Here is a 21,211-nt window from a genome sequence, read left to right on the forward strand (position 1 = left end):
TAAATATAACAAAGGGGCTACAACTAAATTGGAGGCTGTCGAAAGACAGTCAGGTTTGCTCACTTAGGGACCATACTTGGACGTCTTAGCTTTTTCATCTTAACTATAAAATTAGTTTACAATTTGAAGTATTATGTGATTCTTCAATATTCAAATTTAGTCACTAAGCAGGGTGGAATATTCTGGCATTATTTAAAACTGAATTGAAAAAAGGTATTAAAAGACAAATAATAGCACAAAAGCACACAGATGTTGAACAGATGGAGGTAGACTAACAGTTTTCCTCCTTCTGCTGGGACTTTCTATAACTATGATATTATTTATGAGACAGGGCAAAATGTAGGTTGACAATTGGGAGATGGTGCAAAAAGGTCAAATGTGACAAAGAAACAAGAAAAAACCATTTTTTGGAACAGAATTTATGTCCAGATACTCTTCTTCAACTGTTATTTTTATCTATGGAATTTTTTATATTTCGGTGACATTGAATCCTGTGTAGAGTAAGTAGTTGGAATATATTTTGTACCCAAGATATTATATTTTTATATACTCACCATAAATGGATGCGTTCGCTTTAAATTCCAGCAGCGCTGAAACTGGGCGGTTTCCATCCTTCACGATGAGACGCTCAAACTATGATCGCCAGCTTCATCTGCCAATGAAAAACGCGCTTTTACCATCAGAAGAAAACATTCAGGACCAAGTAGGAAATACCGCTAAACCGCGAGCCATGCAAATCTAACAAAAAGCCTTTTCTTTAGTCTATTTTACGTGAAATGACGGCTCATGCCTAACAAAAAAGGACCGTTTATGGTTCTGTGATCGTATCATAAATCGATCTTGAAAACACATTTCTGATCTGTTTAGTTAACAGGCTGAGCGAGGTAAAAAGCTTACCAGTTATTGACATCTTACTACAGTCTTTACATTCATATATTTGCTCTAAATCGGACGTTTTGATTTGATATTTTCTTCAGGTTATCATTATGTCGAGGCAGACGATCGGAAAAACTTTGCTGCGGAACGTGATCCGCCACACTGATGCTCATAACAAGGTATGACACAAAAAATAATAAACCGCGATGTTTCCTGGGTGATTTGGTTTTATCATCAGACCCTGGCTTATTACAAATAGGATCATTGTGATCATATCAGCATCTCCTCTTGTCAGAACTACCTGTCTAAAACACGTTTATCAGTTCAGATGACTGTAAACAGTTGTTATTGCTGAACAAGTTCCAAGGTTCTGGGTTCGAATCCCAGCCCTTGTCTTCCAGTTTGGAGTTGTAATTGGAGGGGACTCCACCCTGCTCCTATATTTCACAAACTGTCACTTCAGTTTTGTCTGAAAACCAGGAATTTCATCCCATGTTTAAAAATGAACATTATTTCTCTTTTCTCTAAATGTTGTACTTTCACTACTAGGTGTAAGGACAAATAAATGGTACTAGTCATCAATTGTCTTTCTACCTGCAGATCCAAGAGGAGACTGAGATGTGGAAATTACGAGGATGGGAAGTTCAAAAGTCCAACCACAGTCATGTGAGCACTACTGGGACAATCAGGTATAAGATGAGTTTTATCATCAAATGCCATGTTGCCAAAACTACCTATTTCATTATTACTATTTTTTTTTGCATGATTCCAGGGGTCAAATGCACTGCGATCGATTGTCCTATGAACCTCGAGTGTCTTCTGAGCACGACGACCGAGAGGCTCGATACTGGACGAAAAAACTGTATGAGTTTGAGGACAACGATCCAGACAGGTTAGCAGCCTCCTGTCCTTTCATGTCATTAAGACATCACACAGTAAAATGTTGTTTTTTGTGTGTGACAATTTTGACTGCTCTACATGGATTAGTGTTACAAAAATGCCATGTAGATGATGTACAGTTCATTCCTATAATCCTAAATCAAGTCATTTTGCATTTAATCTATTGAAACATTTTAAAAATATTCATCAATTGGTGTAAAAATGTAATTTGCAATGCATTTGATGCAATTAGTGTATGTGCATTTATTTCTTGTATTTAGAGTTCATATTCTAACACTGAGGCACATTATTATTAAACATACTTTTAAAGGAATAAATGTCATGTATCATCATTGATAAACACTTACCTGCATTTTCATGTTGGCAGTATTTGAGCTGTACTTTCATACGTGATACTCAGTGTGAATGTTATGTGCAGATGGGGACACAGTGGCTTCAAGGAGCTGTACCCTGAGGAATTTGAAAGCGACAGGTAAATGGAGATGTACTGAAATTAATGGACAATGTGTCATTCATTTTCAAGACTTGAGAGATGATGTTACGTTAATATTTTCAAATGTAATATTGCGCTGGTGTAACTAATTTCTTATTTCTCTAACAATGTTGTCTTTGTCATCTATTTTCAGTGAAAAAAGCAGCGCCGAAGAGAAGGAGGACCAAAGAAGGAAAGCATCCAAGTCGAAACGATCCAAAAAGAAGAAAAGGAAGAAAAAAGACGAAGAGCAGGAAGCAAAACGGAAGAAAGCGAACAGTAACCATGAAAGCAATAAGACCAAAAGTCACCATAAAAGTAAGAAAAAAGACAAGAGAAACGAGGACCGACGGGAACGTAAAAGGAAAAATGATGACTCGAACAAACACTCTAACTCCTCAAAGAAAAGCAGGAAACACAACAGAGCAGCTGGAGAGGAGAGCACAGATGAAAGTTCAGAAGATTGAGAGATGCTGCATTACTTTTTTTAGCCCCTTAGACATTTATCACAATATGGAACTGCCTCATTGTGGAATTAAATCATGTTTTTGCATTTTTATTTTACAATGAAATGTGTGGATTTGTCAGTAGCATACTTGTTATCTAATTTTTTTCTCCTAATGCCCAAGATTACCAACTGGCCGAAATAAATGAATAGAAATATATAATAAGAGGCAGAGTGAGATACCTAAAAACCCAGTATTTGTGTGGAAATAATACAAGTCCACGCAAAATTATAAATACAACTCATTTGTCCTTTCCCGCCCTTTACCTTTTCCAATGGACGCACAGCTCAATAAAAGAGGCACAAGTGTAATGACCTGTAAAATATGTGCTTGTTAAATAACACTCACACAGTTGTAGGTGCCCAGCAGCACTCTGTCCCCTGCATGGCTTGACCGCTCCTGCAATTGAACACTTTTGCTTAATGTGGCAGAAAGGGGGCACATGACAACATTAACAACCCTGAACCTGCAAATTAAACACTAGGCACACTAATGAACGGTGCTATTGAAAGCATGATCTCACACAAGGCGCCACGGGTCACTCCTTCGCTCCCTTGTGTAACATCTTGCAGAATGTATCGCTCTGGTCAGGAGATGTGGGCGAGCTGCGTCTGGTTGCTTTTCTAAGTCAATCACATGTCATGTTGCTGGAGGAAATGGAAATAAGTGTTAAAAGTATGAGTGAAGAAGCACGAGTAGGTTAAAAGGCTAAAATGTTCTCCAGTCCAAATTGATGAGAGTGGGTTGTGCTGAACCCAAAACATGGTAGAAAATACAAATGCCTATTGACAGGCAGGGTTTAAGGTTAAAAGCAAGGCATTTAACAACACAAGCGGAACGAATGGCGCGCGTCTCTTTTGCCGATAAACAAAAATAGTGTGATTCATGCTTTTCGGAAACGGATAAAGCGGTAATGTGTTCTTGGAAGGATGTGGACTACCTACACTCAGGCTCCAATAATCCCAATGTCAACCAAATTGATGAAAGCCTGTAAAGTAAACACCCAGCTTTAACTGGTTACTGTTTTTTCCTCTATTAACCAATAGTGTATCCAATAAAACTTCTTTTTAAAGAAAAACATTCACTTGATTTCTGAGCATCCAAACACAATAACGTACATTCAAATATTGAATTATCTTCAGCCCCCCACCCTTGTGAGGATAAGCGGTACAGAAAAATCGATGAAGTATTGAGAACTGCCTGTCGTATTTCTATGAAGGACACCTACAATTGAAATGTCCTCTTCAAAGCAAAATGGCTGACTTCTTGTTTTTTTCTGGCTTGGGTATGTGCCAATTTTCTGCCATTCAGACATCTCGTCTAAAGGAATCTGGATGTAGACACTGAAATGAATAAAGATGATGAATTAACCATACATTAAAAAAGACATTGAAACATCCCCAAATGAACAAGCACTTTTTAACTCATTTCTGCTTCTGATTGGAGTCGTCAGACACATTACTGCACATTAAAGATTTAACAAGTGCCTCGGCAGCCTCGCCGGGTCAAGACACATTTTGTGCACCATCAGAAGCAAAAAAAAAAGCGCTGATGAGACACAAAGCTGCCACTTTATTGAGAAGGGTCAATTTGCCTCGCAAAACCGCAGCCTTTTCCTTGCTAAGCAGATTCTTCCGTTGCTTTGAATGACTAATGGCCACAGATAGTGACAGGAAGAATTATCTTTCTGACATGATAGTCAAATCCTTAGAAAACTAATATGCTTACTGGACAATTTATTAGGAACACCACAATAGCCAAATTAGATTTCTTGTAACAAGTATGACGCTTTACTTGGGATTTATTTTTCGATTGTAAGATTATGCACAACCACTTTTTGCAAAGAGGCGTGCAAGCCATGTATTATGTTTGGGTGTAAATATGAACCCTAATTTACCCACTGTGGGATGCTTAAAGGCTTACAGTAGTCCCATTCAATTTTTCGCTTTCTAGTATCCTACATTTTTATTCATTTCCTCATAAAATAGGCCTTAAAAGCCCCCTGTCATGTAGACCCATAACATGAGAGGGGGCTTTTAGCTGAATTTGATAGTTTGGACTTTGGTGGTGCCACAGTCAATGGAATGGGAACCAAAACAAAAGCTTTTGCTGAGTATAAATGATTATGTATATATAAACAGATATAATCATATATATACATAAATACATGCATGCATACATACATGCATGTACATATACGTACATACATACATGCATGCATACACACACATACATACATACATACATACACATGTATATGTATATTTGTGTGTATGTTTGTGCATGTGCATATAGGTGTGTGAGTGGATTCAACAAGCAGGGAAAACAAGAAAAAGAAAAACATAACACTGATCCAGGATCAGTTATCATGGCTGAGCACTGTCTCCTCCTAGAGCATTAAAAACTAATTGCATCTTGTTAGGCTTATCTAACTCCTCCACTTCATATCCAGTTATTCATGTTCCATGTCGTTCCACACCCTTCCACCGCCTCCTCTTCGTCATCCCTGCCACCCTGGTCAACTCTGCAGCTTTTTACACAGTGTGATCCTTATAAATAGTTATCACTTGATGAAATATTCATACATTCAACTTGATGTGTAAGCGACGAAAACGAATGCGGCACAAGGAACCATGTTTGACATGCATATTTTCTTCCTTTTCTATACCTACAGCCCTATATTGGAACCAAAAGACAATTTAATTCAACCTTTGATTTACAAGTCCCTATTTTTTCCTCAAAATCTCATGTTTGAGAGAGAAACCCTCATTTGTTACAGGCACATATTGGATACCCCAATCACTGAAAGATTCACTCATCTCATGTTTGTCCCACATTCATATTTTACCTCACCCCAATTTGACATAGCACTGTCCCAATTTTGTTACATACACATACTAAAAAAAACCCGACCAATTTGTGAGACCTATATTTGAACCTCAGACTGATTTTTGGCACGTTTGATCGGTCTACCCGGCTGTATTCAAGCCCACACAGCCATATTTGACAAATATTTTTGGACCCATGTTTGATTCTGCAATCCAACATGCAACCAACCATACATCACATATATAGAGATGTGTGATGACACAGGTTTTTAATGTAAAAACTTGCAGCCAACACCCAAATGCTTTGTAAAAAGTCATGTGACATTCTGACTTACTTTACATAGTTAGTACACATACACCAAATGTTTGAATATATTTATATAGGTCTTCTTTTGTTCTTTGTACTTCTCTTTCTGATCTAGACCAGCCAGATAGGTAAATATTATACAGTCACATCTGGAGCTATTTCACACCATCTAGTCCAATGGGAAGTGAGAAAGACTCCTGTCACTGTAAAGAAATGTGTAAAATGGAGCTTTTTTTTGTTTGTTTGTCGTTGTTCCATTTAAATTATTACTCTGGTCTTGATACATGTCCTTGTATCTTCGTGTCTTATGTGCACAAGTTTTTTTTCTTTTTTTGTGTGTGTTACTGTCCGCTGTATATTGCGCTCTTTTCTTCTTTTTTGAACAATCAAAGAAAATACACATACAAACCTCACGGACGGTTATGAACAAACAAATAGTCAAAGAAAGGACAGAGGGATTTTTTCCCCTCCTAGAATGGTGAGCAGCATCCTCCATTCGTACTTTTTTTGTTCACTTCTGAGAATTAAGGCACTGCTGCGTTAAAGAAACAACATGGACCGATGATCTGTGTATCATTCGTCTTTTTTTGTTTCTTATTTTCAACTGTCAATGAAAATAAAAACAGAAAACGTGGCTGATTATTTGGTTGCTTTTTTTCCCCACTCAAGATGAATGTAAATTTAGGGCAGGAGAACAATTTTACCCGAGAGAACTACGATTATGTATATATGTTGATACTTATATTGGCTTTGGATGTAAACAGTAACAGTTTGGACTGTCAATAATTTTGCTGTCTTAGCATTGTACTTTGTTATTGTTTGGATTCCGTCAAATAGGGAACCACTTGATGTCAGAGTTTTACTGTGCAAGTTTAAAAAAATATATAAAATAAAATAGACTTTGTTAGCCAGAAGAAAAGTTGACTGTGTGTGCTTTTCGGTGTTAAAAACAGAAAACAAAAAAAGTAATCCTTATTTCATATTTCTACTATTTGATTACCAATTTAAAATACCCTATTTATTAGAGTAGAACGCGCAAAATTTTGTACCAAAAAACTGCAACAAAGTTTGGCTGCGCGTTATACACAAATCCTGTTAAAAGACGGTGAAAAGTCCCCTCAACAGCCGTTATTTTGGGAGACATACAACCTGTCTTTGTCCACCAAATGGGACGTGAGAGCCCGTCCTATTGGCTAGTGCCAACTCAAGAAGAATGCAATCAATTGTTTGGTGAGTCTGATGATGATGAATCAGACTTAGAAAAATAATGTAAATATTAAGAGGGTGATTTAGATGAAGGATTTAAGAATGTAAATTCCATTTGAGAATTGTCTCCCTACTGGTAGGTTGTTTTACCAGGTTTCCGTACCATATGTTATGAATAAAAGTTTAGTCATGGCGATATGTGTTCAACATTTGCCAGTTACCAGTACCCGTGCAATCCTTAGTGTGAGCTGAGAAAAAGTCAAGAAAAGAAAAAACATACCAATTTTTAGTCACAAATTATGGGTGCGCGCTATACTCGAATAAATACGGTAAGAATGAATGATCACGGATTACCCACAAACCTTTGTAAAATGGCGAGATGGGAATATGGGCGGATGTCATTTTTTTTTGTAATATTAGTGGCAATATTCGCTCACACGGTGCTTTCCAGCATCCACTCGGTGCTGCTGAACGTCACCTTGCGGTTGGCTAGGGGCGACGACTCTGTGTCCAGCTGGTTGGTGGAGCGGTGCCACTTTGTCCTGGCGCGTCGTGGGTAACTGTGGCTCTGAAATATGGAGTAGTCCCCCCCATCGAAAGAGAACCTGTGCCGAGTTCGTGCCAGTTCATTGGGCATCAGCAACCCCGTGTTGGCTAGAGCGCCCTTCTTGTCCAGGAATCGCGGCGCCTCTGTGTTGCTGGCATTTGGACCGATGAGGCACAGAGACATGGTGGAGCCCATCAGGCTGCTGTCCGTTTGAGTGTCATTCTGCGTGTCCTCTGGCGGTAGGCTGGTCCTTCGCTTGCTCGGCGGAGGCAGCTCCACCTCCAAGACGGCGGCGGATGCCACCACAGCTTTGGCGTCCTCCTTCTCCTCGTTATCCGTCTTCAGGACGAGAGCCATGCACTCCTTGGATCCATCACGGTGGCCTTCATCCGAAGGTTCCCCGGACATAGAACGGTGCATTCGCCGGTGGCTGCCGTTAGGCTCAGAGCGGACGCCCGTCTTGACCTTGACCTGCTCGGGACCACCGTAAGCCTTGTAGCGGATCATGAGGATGACGATAAACACCAAGACGGACGCCACGATGATGCCGCCGATGATGATGATCATGGTGCCTCCCAGGAACTGGCTGTGCATGAAGCGGCACTGGCTAACCTCGCTGGCCGTGTGGAATTGGATGCAGCCCACGACGCGCGTGGCCGTCAATGACGTGACGCCGTCGTCGTACACAGCCAGAACGCACAGGTCATATTCACGGCCGGCAGCCAGGTCGTTTATCAGGAAATCCTTGTTACTGGGTGGGATCATCCTGAAAGGAAGACAGAAACAAAATTAGTTTGTTCTTCTGTGTGCTTTTGGTTTGGGTGAACAACTGTTTAGTGAATTAAATTTTTTTCAATATTTATGAATAGTATTCATTAGGTTTTTCCGCCTGTTACATGTCGTGAACTTTCCTTTTTGTTTGACAGTGTTCATTGTGACTAATGGCTCTCTATTTAACAAATGAAAAGCCTCTTCAAATTATTAGGAGAGCCTTTTACCTAAATAATTGACTCATAATTAGATAGACACCTAAACTTCCATCACATCAAGTTCAATGTTGGAAAAAAATGATATACAATCAAAGCCATTGTGATTCATTGAACAAACAAAAATAGTTTTAAGCTGTTTATCATTTACCCTTGAGAGGGGTGAGCATTATGTTGTAATTGCCTCAGTTGGGTTGAACCTGGATCTAAATTTCCTTGCTCTTGTGTTATGACAAAAAAATAAACTCTCTTGAGTATGAATGGGTGTTTGTTTACATGTGTTGTTCAAAACGCCTCAGCGCTTTACACTGACTAAATAAGATGACTCATTTCCAATGCTAAAACTCAACAGTGGGTGCTTTAATATTTTATCATGTGGAATACATAAACCCTGAAATAGATGCAAGAAAGAACCTGTGATTCTGCTTAGTGCGTCACACAGTGAATCATAGCATATTTTACAGTATGTATAAAGGAATCTTAACATAAAATGCTATTCTGTACTATGGTCTAACAATAAATCTTAGCCATATAACAATATAATGTATTCAAATGTAATTTCATGTGTTGTAAATGTATCCACCAAATAATGAAGTGTATATGAATATCCAATATTTAAATGAATGTAAATATATGTAAATTAGTATATTCCAGGCATAGGAAAAGCACATTTATCAGAATTAACGGAACATCTTTATGGGAATGTTTCCTTTCCTTTCACTGCTTAAAAAAAGATTTTCAATATTTCTAAATTCAATGATGTTTTTATTATTCATAGCGATCACATTAGCATTACAAAAGAGCTCTCAGTTCTTGGGGTCCCTTACAATTTTAACTATTAAAAAAATGCTTTCAAATGTTGCCCTTCTTTTTTTCATCATTTCTTCCTGTCATATGCAACAGAAATCATTTTATGAATTCCCTTTTCATGTCTAAATCTTACTAAGTTTCAAATGCGTAATAGGTTATTTTCTCACCCCCAACAAATAAATGACTTCAGTCGTTGCTGAAACCAAGTCTTAAATCAGCCCACCGCTTGTAATCACACTGTGTTGCAGCAAATTAATGACGGCCTATTGCCATGAGAGAGGCAGAGTGCGCCCAGTGAAATGTGCTATTGTTATTTATTGTCGTGTAATGATCCTGGAAAATGGCCCTTTATTGCCCAGAGCTGCAGGCTAAACACAGACCTGAACAGACTAACTCAAGCAGCTTCTGCATGGGACTTTTCTCAGAACCTTCAAGTCATGAAGATGAAAACTTGGACTTTGATCAAAGCTTTTGCAGGGATTGATCAAAAGGTTACATTCACACTGCAAGGCATGAAGCGCAATTCCTCCCTGTTTTTTAATCAATTACCAATTTGTTGTGTATGTGCAGTGTTTATTCAAATAGTGCGAGGTATTGGCCTACCCACAGTTGGGTCAACTTTGGAGGATTTTAAGCTACCAGAGACACTATTTTTAAATCTGATAGCTTTATTCCCTTCAAGAAGGAAAAGGTATGGTTCATTTCTCGTTCGTGTCAGTTATTTTTCTGTTGTTGATAAACAGTGATGACCTACAGTCGCTTGTTGATGTCGTTTGAGTCAGATTCATGCAGATAGACATTAAAGATAAACATTAGATTTTTTTCTACATACAAAATGAACCCTTGCTCTCAGAAGTGTGAGGCAAACGTGCTAACCGCTCTTCCACTGCACCACCTCATTTTGTACCTTTTTTTGTTGCATTTTCCTGCCTCCTCATTGTGTCTTAGTGCTTTTTTTTAAATGATTCTGAATTGGAACTTGACTTACCTGTACACCAGAGTGTCATCTGCGGTGCTGTTGTACTGTATTTGGTACATTCTGATTCCAGGTATGTGACGCTCAGATGGCCAACGGATGACAGCAGATGACGAACTCAGATCAGTGACTACCACCCTTCTGCCCTGCCTGTCCTTGGTGTCGTTGCCAGACTTGGACGAAGTGGTGATGTCCGACAGGCCTGGGTCTTCTCGCATGTGGCCGGTGTTGTTAACGAACAGCGGCAAGGGGATCATGTTGATTTCCACAGCGGCCGTGGCGATGCCCGCCGCATTGGAGGCTACACAGTTGAACGCTCCACTGTCCTTAAGTGTGGTGATCAAGATGTCAAGGGTTCCATTTTCATACAGGACGGTTCGGGAGCTGTTGTGCACCAGCTTGCCATCTGGTGAACGCCAGTGGATCTCTGGGTCAGGATCACCCATTGCCTTGCACTTGAGGGTGACGCCCTGCCCTTCCATCACGTGGGGCTTGGTGGCATGATATTTTGTGATTAATGGTGGTTCACAGATGAACTCCTCTTCTTGTATGGACCAGAAATACTTGTCCATGAGGTGGTCAGGCGAGGCGCAAGTCTCCAGATCGTCTTCACGGGTCAGCCTGCGAAGCCATAGCAGCTCGCAGTTGCAATGAAGCGGGTTCCCACCAAAGCTGACAGCCAGTGTGGATGAGCTGGAGCCCTTAGTGTCGGAGAGTACTTGAGCATGCTGGAACAGGCTATCGGGCGGTAGCTTCTGCAACCGATTTGACGTCATGTCGAGGCGGACCAACTTGGTGAGTAGTGTGAAGGTACCTGCTCCGATGTGGTCAATCAGGTTGTGGTCCAACGTGAGTGTGTTTATGTTAGTCATCCGTGCTATGGCTTCCCAGGGCAATGTGCGCAGGTTGTTGTTGGACAAATCCAGGTCCTCAATGGTGGCGACAAACTCATCAAAGGAAGTGGCGGCAACTTGGTGAATTTGGTTGTTTCCAAGGATAAGATGCCGAAGGTTATTGAGACCTTTGAAATGGTCGCTTCTGATTGCACTCAGGCGGTTTCCGTCCATGTGTAGTGCTCTCAGCGAGCGTAGGCCAAAGAAAGCCTGAGGGGTGATCTGGCTAATGGTGTTGCGGGATAAAGTAAGGTGCACCAGGCTGGTCATGTTGAAGAAATCCTTTTTACGGATGACCGTGATGAAATTGTCAGTGAGCCGCAGTTCCACTGTCTTGCGGTCAATAGTGGGCGGGACGAACAGGAGGCCTGTCTTGGCGCAAAGGAGCGTGAGGGTGGGAGACAGATGCTGGCAGATACAGCGGCCGGGGCAACTGTAGCCCTTCACCAAGGTACCACACAGCAGCACACACAGAATAAGCCGCTCCATTCTCACTGGCGTTCCTGATCCTGCACATAGAGAAGGAAACAAAATGGGATGAATAAAGTGCATCATGTGAGCCTGCTGCTGCTCCACAACCCATATTCCAGGCTAAGAAAATTTCAAAGTATCAATGTGAAATGAAATTAGTTCTTCAGAAATAATGACACCTGCTATGATGAAAGGCTGCAGAAACACTATAATAAAAACATATCTGTGGAACCTTATAGAAAGAAAATAACAGCAGTCTTTGTACATAAAGCATATACTTTTGTAAATACATGCAAAGCATACATTTCTGTCAGCATATACATTTTCATGATTATAACAAGGCTTTTAACTTTCTATTCCATAGTGAGATTGAGAAGTAAAGGTCACTAGTCAGAAATCTGTGAAACCTTTTCACACTCCTGAGGTATTAGAGAGAGAGAAAAAAAACATGTCTGCAAGACAAATCCAGACTGCTCCCAATTATAGGGTTAGCATAAAGTTCATTACAAGTCATAGTGTGAAAGGTAATAGTTCAGATTGTTGAGCAAATCTTTGAATCTGGTGTGGTGTTGAGGTTTACACATGTGCATAAATCTGCAAGCATGGTTTAGAACTTCATGAAATGGTTCAGTATTAGGAGATTTGTGCAAAACTAGGCAAAAAAGGGTAAGGAGTAGTGATTATCAACTAGGATGTAGGGCTTTGGCTTTAATATATTGCTTGGAAATGTGTGACAAAAAGGCTTGTGGTGATTTGGACTCTCTCTAATAATGGATGCTTTCAGATAATTCCTTTTTGAGGAAACTCTGATGCTCTGATTTCTATTTAGAGCTATTGATTTTAGTCTCAGGGAGAACCTGCCTGTAGTGACAAGCGGAAAATGTGATCCTGGGTGGGAGCAAATTGAAGAGGCCCCGGTGGTAGACAAACATGGATGTTGTTGCCAGCCACTATCAACCCCCCTTGGCATCCGTCTTTGCTGCAAACGACTAAAGCTTCATTGGGAATGAAGACCGTGTGTTAGCATCAATCAAATGAAGCAATGAAAACTGACTTTCCATTTGTGGGCCAAGGACCTCTACACACTCCCAGCAGCACCCTTTTCACTACCCACAACTGACCATGTGAGTTCCAACATGTCAATCAAACGAAAGATGCCAACAGCCATAATTAATATGTCATGGCAAATTCATCCTATTTAGATCAAAGGCATTGGAACAAACTGCTAAAGGCGAGACAGTATTTTTTTTTCCATTTTCTGCTTCAATAAAGTTCACCTAATTACCTTCTCTCCTTATCCTTCAGTATCCCCTTCTCACATGTTGTTGTCCCCTTAGTAAGAGTGGTCATTGATTAGTAAAGCTTTTTTCATTACATGTTTTCATTAGTTAGCATCTATATTCAATAGTGTTTTTGTATCACGAGTCCTCTCTATTGTGTCTTTGTCTATCCCGCAATACATCTTTTCTTCAGCTCAATTACGTGACCTATCAATAACAATTTGAACAACTACAAGAGCAGTACACCAAAATCCTATATGGCAAATTAAAACACAGATTTACCATTCTCTATATCTAAATCTTACTGATGCTAGAACACTATTTTATTGACTATTCTTTTAATTTATCAGGGATTTGTCACACTGTTATTTTCAAAAAGTCCACATAAAGGATCGATATATCGATCCACCTTTAATACTTTATTTATAAAGCACACCTCTTCACTCCTGTCAGAAATGTCTACTTCAATAGGGAAAGGGAAAAGAAACATTGTTGATCAGAGGGAGGAAAAAAAATGCCACCCACGCTTGTTCGTTAGCAGCAATGGGTCAGATCTTGTTGGGTTGCGTTCACATTCACACGGTAACTAGGACACAAAGCGTGCGCTTTCTCCCAACGAGCATCACTGCCTGAGTGTTTCCTGCCAGACTGCCAAGGATACTCTATTGATCTTTCACCATTTCAGGGAGGGAAGGAGTAGCAGTGGAGGGACTTCGTTACCAAGGCAACTCGGGGTGTTAAATGTAGGTCTTTGAATTTAATTAAGAAGATGCTGAGCTTCCATTTGAACCTGCTGGTGTTAATGTATAGCAAACTATTTTTAGAATTTGTAAGCAGACTGGCAGTGTATTGCTCATCCTTTTTTTTTGAAATATGGCTTTTTCATTGAGAAAGGAAAGAAACATAACAAGTGATTATTTACTAAAATAAAAACACAAAGGGTCCTAACATATGTGTTGGGAATATTCCCAAACGTTCCTGTGGAGAACTTTTGGAGAATTCAACTTTCAAGGCACTGCTGTGCAAATAACGCTCATATTTGCCTGGAGTCACATTTGCACCTTCTGCTGAGTGCATTTTCCACCACATTTATTAACCAACATTTCCCCATGAACACGCTGGAAAATAAGCGTGAAAGTCTAAAAGGTGAGTGTGATTTTTACAGGGAAGTGTTGGGATGTGAACCCTCAAAGCCAACAAACATTGCTGACAAATCCACAGAGCCTTGGCCGACATCTGTCACTGCTGCTTCCTCACAGAAGGTTGGATTTCTTGGAGCGGCACCACCTTTTTGCCATTATTACTTTAATGAAGCATGTTTACATGCAACATAATTGGCGTACTTCCCTTGTTTCTGCTTATTACTTATTATAAAGGGATTTGGATATACCAATTGTGAGGAAATGTTTTTAAATTTAAAACTATGACATTTTTTTAATATCATGTGATATGTTTTTTCAATGTTTTTTTAATGAATTTTTTTGCCATGTTTTTTTATGAATTGGTTGTTTTTCTTTAATAGAGGCTACTTTTGTACATTAGTATTTCGTAATTTATGACACAAGCTGCCTGCTAAAATTCTGCATCATGTCTAATCTGAACATGTAGTATATGTTCATTAATATGTATTTTTTCCTATATTACATAAATCAATCTCAAACTCAACAACACAAGCATGTACAAGTAAACATACAGAACGTGCTTTACATATGGAGAGGCATTAACTGCTCTGCAAAAGGGAAACAATGAGGATAAATTATCACTACCTGCGTGTGTGTGTGTGTGTGTATGTGCTTTTGTCTTTAACAGCTCGCAAGGATGAAATGTCGCTACAAAGTGCTTGTGGTCTTAAGAGACGCTGGCAGAAAACACGCGTTCCGTGTCTGATAATACATGCCTGGGCGTCTTGTTATCTACGTCTATTGTACTTAACACATTCATATTTTTAAATAAAGGAAAGGATAAAGACCAAAAAAAGAAGAAGAAGCTGAACTAATACATGAATGTACTTAAAACGACACCAATTCAGAGAACTAATGGTAGGAAATTAATCAGGGCATCCAATAAGTAAAAATATTTTTAAAAATGAATACATATATATACATAAGATTTGCACTATTTCTGTCATGAATTTGTACTGCTGCATTTTTAAACACATGGCATAGGACCAGGTTGCAAATTTAATTTCACAGCTCCAACAGTCAATCTTTGTCTGGGAATGTATTTGCTAAACCCACGTGTACATAATGCTGTGGATTTTGTTCAAAATGCACCTACAATGAAGACATAAAGGCATGTCACAGCATTAAAATCCTTAAAATATATTCATGACAACTGTCAACAACAGAATGACACAATCAGAAATTCATTATTCATTTCGGTGTAGCACACTTGCTTAACTATATACACTCACAAAGACACGACAAAATACGTTCCACCAACTACTAAAAGTGATTCAGTCAACTGCTGTAATATTAAAACGTTTATGTGATCATAAATCTTTTCATGTATATATCCATCTCCACCGCTTGCTATCAAATACAATCCTACATGTAAACTATTCGTCCAATCATATTCCGTGCTGCTCACACATTGTCAATGAGCATTGCAGTCCTATTTCGTCATAAGAAGTTTCAATAATGCAAAATGTCCTGCAGGTTACAGCTCGGCCAGTTTTGAATGTGACATTGAGCAATCCACTGTATAGAAAATTAATAAATAGTATAACTTCTCACAGACAAACAACACACTACAGATTCTCCATTAGACATGACATTGTCAGCATAAACAGCAATTAAACGGTACAGACGCCGAACTCTGCTCTGCCCCGGTGTGAACCCCGCACGTCAGGAGGGAGGACTAATTATTGACAGCTCTGCTCCGTCCTCAGCAAATCCCACTGGAAATTTGCAAGGCCTAAGTCATTTCTGACTTTGTCTCATTACAATGGGTCGAGGAAAGGCAGGAAAAGAGGTTGGTTCATTTGCATACTGTATTGTAATCACGTCAATATGAAAAAAATGCGGCCCACATTTGCAATTAAGTCTATCAATGAGACACTTAACCTTGGAACCTTTGATAACCGTCTTTTCCTGACACACGGCAGGGAAGTTATTAAATATAAATGCGGACAATTAATTGGCCGCCAGTACTTTTTGATTTCTGTACCCTATTTTCACAATTAAGGAACTCACAATTAACCTTATAAATTACGGTAGTGCAAGAAAGTGGAAAGAGGTGACACTTGGGCCAAAAATGTAGCTGCAGAATAATTCTCAGGCTGCCTAAGTGGCTTTCCCATGAGGGCAGAGGGCTTCTTCTATTAGGTGTACTGTATACAATATGTAGATGTTTATATATTCTATGCATTTAGAATGTGAGAGTGATTGCTAGACTTGCGTCAGACTACACAAAGGTTTTTCAGTGTTGCTACATACCATAATTGGCCAAAACTCTGCAGTGTTTGTATCTAAATATAACTCGGATTTAAAAAAAAATATATATATATATATATATATTAGTTACTCCTGATGTGCAAACCGTCTTTTAGCCTATAAGTGTTATAAGGTAGAATTGAATGTTGGATTTTTTTCCCATTTTCAATTTTTAGACAGCAGTCAACATGGTTTCATTTGATATTGTATTCTATTTCGATCTACTGCAGAGTTTAATATTTGTTCAATCTATATTAGTGTAGCTATATGTGCTCTGCTTTGACTGGAGACTAGTCCAAGGTGTGCCCCACTTTTAGCTCAAATTCAAAAGTCAACCATGACCCTAATGAGAATAAGAACTGGAAAAAAAATGCCATTACTTATGCATAAACCAATAGGCCCAAAATATAATTAAAGAGCTACTACAGTTTAAAATATGTTAATGGCGAAATAAATAAATTACAATAATCATTTTCTGCAGTCAGGTGATTTGAACAAGTCACCTGTCTTCTCAGTCATTTCTAAATATCTCTCTGTATGTGAAGTGTGCCTATGTAATCAAGCTTAAATAATGTCGATTTGCATGCTAATGAGCTCACTCTGGCATGTGAACCTGATTTCAAGGAGTCTCATATCAGCAGGCACAAATTTCAATTCCGCTCAAACCTCCCATGTGGGTCATAAGAGATGTACTAGGCAAAATGTATGATGATTAGATATGTTGTTGTTCCAACCAGGCCGGTCCACTTTTACGCTCAAATTGCCTTCCCAGATGAGACACAAACGGTCATATAATGAAATGGCAGGCTTTTCCCATAATGACCAACAGGTAAAATTACCTGTCATGCACCATTAATTTCTTCACCAATAGAAAGCATTTATTTTTAAAGCTTGTACAATTAGAACGAATACAGGGACTGATGTTTATTGTGAAAGGTCAGATAATGCAGACTGACCTGACATAATATAAACATGTCAGACAAATATGAAGACCAGTGGAACCTCAAAGGCTGAACAAGAATCCTGTTCTGGATTAAATACTTTTTTATTCCCTAGGAAAATAAAACTTTCCATATTGTAGTGTTGTTAGTTTTGACTATGTATGCAAAATTATGGCAATTAGTGGAGATTTTCCAAATTTAGTGGAATTTATGGTATATCTTTTAAAGCATTTTAAATGATGCATTCATCATATATGTAAAATGGAGCCAAACACTGAACATCTATGAAAATATATAAATTAAAAAAGTTATGCAAATTATATAAGTGAAGGAATGTACAAGCATTACTGGAAAATGCTAAGGAGCTCACTACTGTACTAAAAAAAATCATATCCATTTCAAATAAAGCTAAAAGTGCATTAGTGAATTTCCTGAGGAAAGTACAGGATGAATAAAGTTGAATCTAATCTCATCAAATTCAGCACATTTATTTTTTAGAGAGTGTGGCTGTTCACACACAGCCTAAAATTGCACCTATGCGTTTTGGTGCTAGAAATGGCCATTGTACATGCAGGGCATTCCTACGCAGTGTCCATTTAATAGACACCATGTCATACTGACATTACATTTTATATATTATAATGTGCACAATGAAGCTGAGTATGAATGACAGCTTCAGAGATGAATTGCCTACATCCTAAGGGGGTGGGTTTGGGGCAGTGTTAAAAAAATGAGTGAAAGTGAGAGAGAATGAGAGAGAGATAACAGCAGGCGCTGCTAACAAGGACACAGAGGTACGCTGAATGACATGCGGCTTAGCACATTGCTCATCTCTATTTCTGGCCTGGGTTATTCCCAAAAGCAGTGATAAGAAATGGATGTTTCTCTTTTTTTGTTTTAATCCATCAGATCCAATATATTTCTTTTGTTTCTGCAGGTATTGTTGGTGTTTGTATTTGATTAGAATATTTTTTTCTGATATAATTTAATAAGATTGTAAATATAAGTCATGATTTAACTTTGTTGATAGCACATTGTGAACACCAATGCGACACAAGGCGTTCCAATAATAGAAAAATAACAAAAAAAATGAATTGATCAAATGATGTTCATTTTGTTTTTAATCTCAACCATGACTTATTTTTACATTAACACTCACTTTCATTGCAACACACACACAAAGACATTATGCTGCAAAACAGGAATCTAATTAACTCCACACTGGAGACACCATGTTTTTCCATTAGGGACCATGCTGTTCAAATCTTGCTTCTCATGCATCATTTTATTTCCCATGTCAAACATAAAGCAAATTTTCAATGTTCTATTTTTTTGTAAAGCTTTTGTTACATTCTTAGCCCTATGTATCCATAGCCAATGGGAATGCACGAAGCATAATCTATTCCAACAATAAAGACCCTCTTAATTGATAAAGAAAAGACTGCATGAGGATTATAATGAAATGAAAGATTATATTATTTTCAATTTCGATAACCTCCACTGTGCATGACATCTTTACAATTTTGTACAAGGGGGTCCGCCTTTTGGATTATGTTTGCGTCATGTAAACTGGATTAAGATACAAATTCAGTGGTACCTCTGCTCACAAAATTATTTCTGGTAGTTAATTCTGGAAAGGGTTAAGTAACTTGAATTTTTTGTTAATACGAAAAAATGGTTAGTGTTTAGAGTGTGTCAACATTTTAATGATAGATAGAAACTTTCATTTTTTTGCATGGTTTGTTTTTTTTAGGTCCCAACCGTAGTTTGTCACTTGAAACACAGCAAGCCATTAATTTTGTCAAGGATGAAGCATCGCGGGTTAATTATGAAGTTATTATTGCACTGTCGGCTAGCCCATAAATAATTACTTAGATCACAAGTTATTTGACAGAAACGGCATTATCAGAAATGTTCTTTCAATGTCTGTCTCTACCTAATTAGCACAATTGATGAATTAGCCACAAAATCCAAACTGCATTCCCCAAAGCAAAGCAGTTGAGGCAAATTCAAGCTGAAATATTGGCATATCTCACATAATTATTTTGGAGTGCCATTTTATTGATCATATTTTGTTTACTTATGCTCTGTAGGTATACTTTGGAACATTTTTTTGTTAATCTATAATCAGATATTTATGCAAAATAACAATTCATTAAACATGCTCAATTCTGAGGTACGGAAAAAACAAAAAGCAAACGCTTAAAATGTTCACATAAGATTGAAGTTCAGACTTGAACCAAGAGTCTTATAAAGTGTGTAGCAGAAATGCTAAATACTCAAGCAAGTACGGCTTTTTTTAGTCTTATTTTGATACTCAAATAGATTTTCAATTAGCGGCCAATCTGGACACTACTTCCAAACAAATTGGAACAATAAAATAACCAATTTCACTAGATTTTGATTGAAATAAAGCCTCTCTCATTAAGTGACAAATTCCAAATTGATGAAAGCTGCCCTGCCATTCCATTTCATTTATTTATTTTTTCAGCTTGCACCAGGTGTGTGATCTGCCCGCTCATTACAAACTGGGAAATGAAGGCCTTATAGGCCACTTAGTGAACCTCATAACAAAGCCCATGAATAATAAATAAGCTTGATTAGTTTCAGGTATTCCCGCTGATCAAACACGGCAATAAAACATTAATGCTGAATGAGATGCGGTAGGGTTGGTCAGCTGGATATTTTTCTATTTTCCACCATCCACCCCACGGGCTGTGCTTGGCCACCATTACGCCACTTTAAGAGCAACTCTGTCAGTTAATGCTTTACCCAAAGCAGCTCATCGCACTGCCAGGAGAACTTTATGGCATCGCTGCCTCATGCCGCTTCCTCGCCATCACAGTGAGCCAAAGCGAATTACAGTAACAGATTGATCGTCCGTGTCATCTAAGGCTAGGAAAAGGGGGCATGGTGAGAATGAGAGGGCCGACCAATTGGGTCTATTGCTTATGCACAAAAGGAGATGGCTCCAAACAGTTCGGCTTAAATATCCTTACGATATTGGACGAAAGATATGCAAAACATTTCCTTAATGGAGATCGGGTAAGCAAGCTCGTTCTCTGGAGCTGATAGTTATAAATACTGTAGTATTTTAAAACACAAAACATATTCAATGTGACTCCTTGAATTCAAGCTAGCAGGCAAATCATTGCGAGTGCCTTGACAGGAACAAAATACCCTCATGTTCATCAGGACGAGGATCAAATACTACTTCTGTTATTCGGAATCTAAGAATAGACATAGATTCTAGCAATTTGAAATCTTAAAAATGTCTTGCTTAGTTATGGAATTCCGGAGAAAAAAGGGTCAGATTCAAAGAGGTTTTAAAAGCTTCGAGAATCTAGAGCTAGTGTCGAAGGTCTAGGGTCAGTTACTGTGAAGGCCCTATCACCTCTGATCTTGAGCCTAAGTCTAGGGACTTTAAACAACAAGGTAAATGTGCAAATATTCACACAGAAATCATAATTGTAAAATGTCTGCCGAAAACCATTGTGGAGGCTGAAATTGTTTCAAAGAAGAGTACTGCAGTCCTAAAAGAAATGTGCTCCTCGTATATGTATCCTATTGTACTTGTTATTAACTGAACTCCAGGCTTGACACACACAAGGGAGTCTATCTTTTTCCTGCCCTGGAAGGAGAGGTTTGTTTTTAATCAAGTTTTTAAAAAGCACTGATTATACTATTTTTAAATGTAAATCTGTTCTTAAAAGTCAGCGCCAACTAACGAAAGTGTGCTTGCTGTGAGCTCGTATGTGCTTGATTCTGCATTGCTGCA

General features: G+C 38.6%; 2 protein-coding genes across 5 annotated transcripts in view; one reads left to right on the forward strand and one right to left on the reverse strand.

The window, feature by feature from the left end:
- Positions 1–614: 614 nt before the first annotated feature.
- nkapd1 (NKAP domain containing 1) lies at positions 615–2,810 on the forward strand. Its single transcript, XM_077722718.1, has 6 exons — positions 615–884; positions 978–1,055; positions 1,477–1,565; positions 1,649–1,768; positions 2,195–2,248; positions 2,403–2,810. The coding sequence occupies exons 2-6, from the start codon at positions 987–989 to the stop codon at positions 2,713–2,715; spliced, it is 645 nt and encodes a 214-aa protein (XP_077578844.1). The 5' UTR covers positions 615–884; positions 978–986; the 3' UTR covers positions 2,716–2,810.
- Positions 2,811–5,826: 3,016 nt separating this feature from the next.
- lrfn1 (leucine rich repeat and fibronectin type III domain containing 1) overlaps positions 5,827–21,211 on the reverse strand; it is a 106,215-nt gene continuing 90,830 nt past the window's right edge. For all 4 annotated transcript variants that reach the window (XM_077723195.1, XM_077723193.1, XM_077723196.1 and 1 more), the window contains 2 exons: positions 10,427–11,816; positions 5,827–8,408 (listed from right to left, as the gene is read on the reverse strand). In XM_077723195.1, coding sequence (XP_077579321.1) covers positions 7,529–8,408; positions 10,427–11,796 — 2,250 coding nt within the window. In that variant the 5' untranslated portion in view covers positions 11,797–11,816 and the 3' untranslated portion in view covers positions 5,827–7,528. The remainder of the gene's footprint in view (positions 8,409–10,426; positions 11,817–21,211) is intronic.

Source organism: Stigmatopora nigra, chromosome 8 (genome assembly GCF_051989575.1).
Source record: "Stigmatopora nigra isolate UIUO_SnigA chromosome 8, RoL_Snig_1.1, whole genome shotgun sequence".
NCBI lineage: Eukaryota > Metazoa > Chordata > Actinopteri > Syngnathiformes > Syngnathidae > Stigmatopora > Stigmatopora nigra.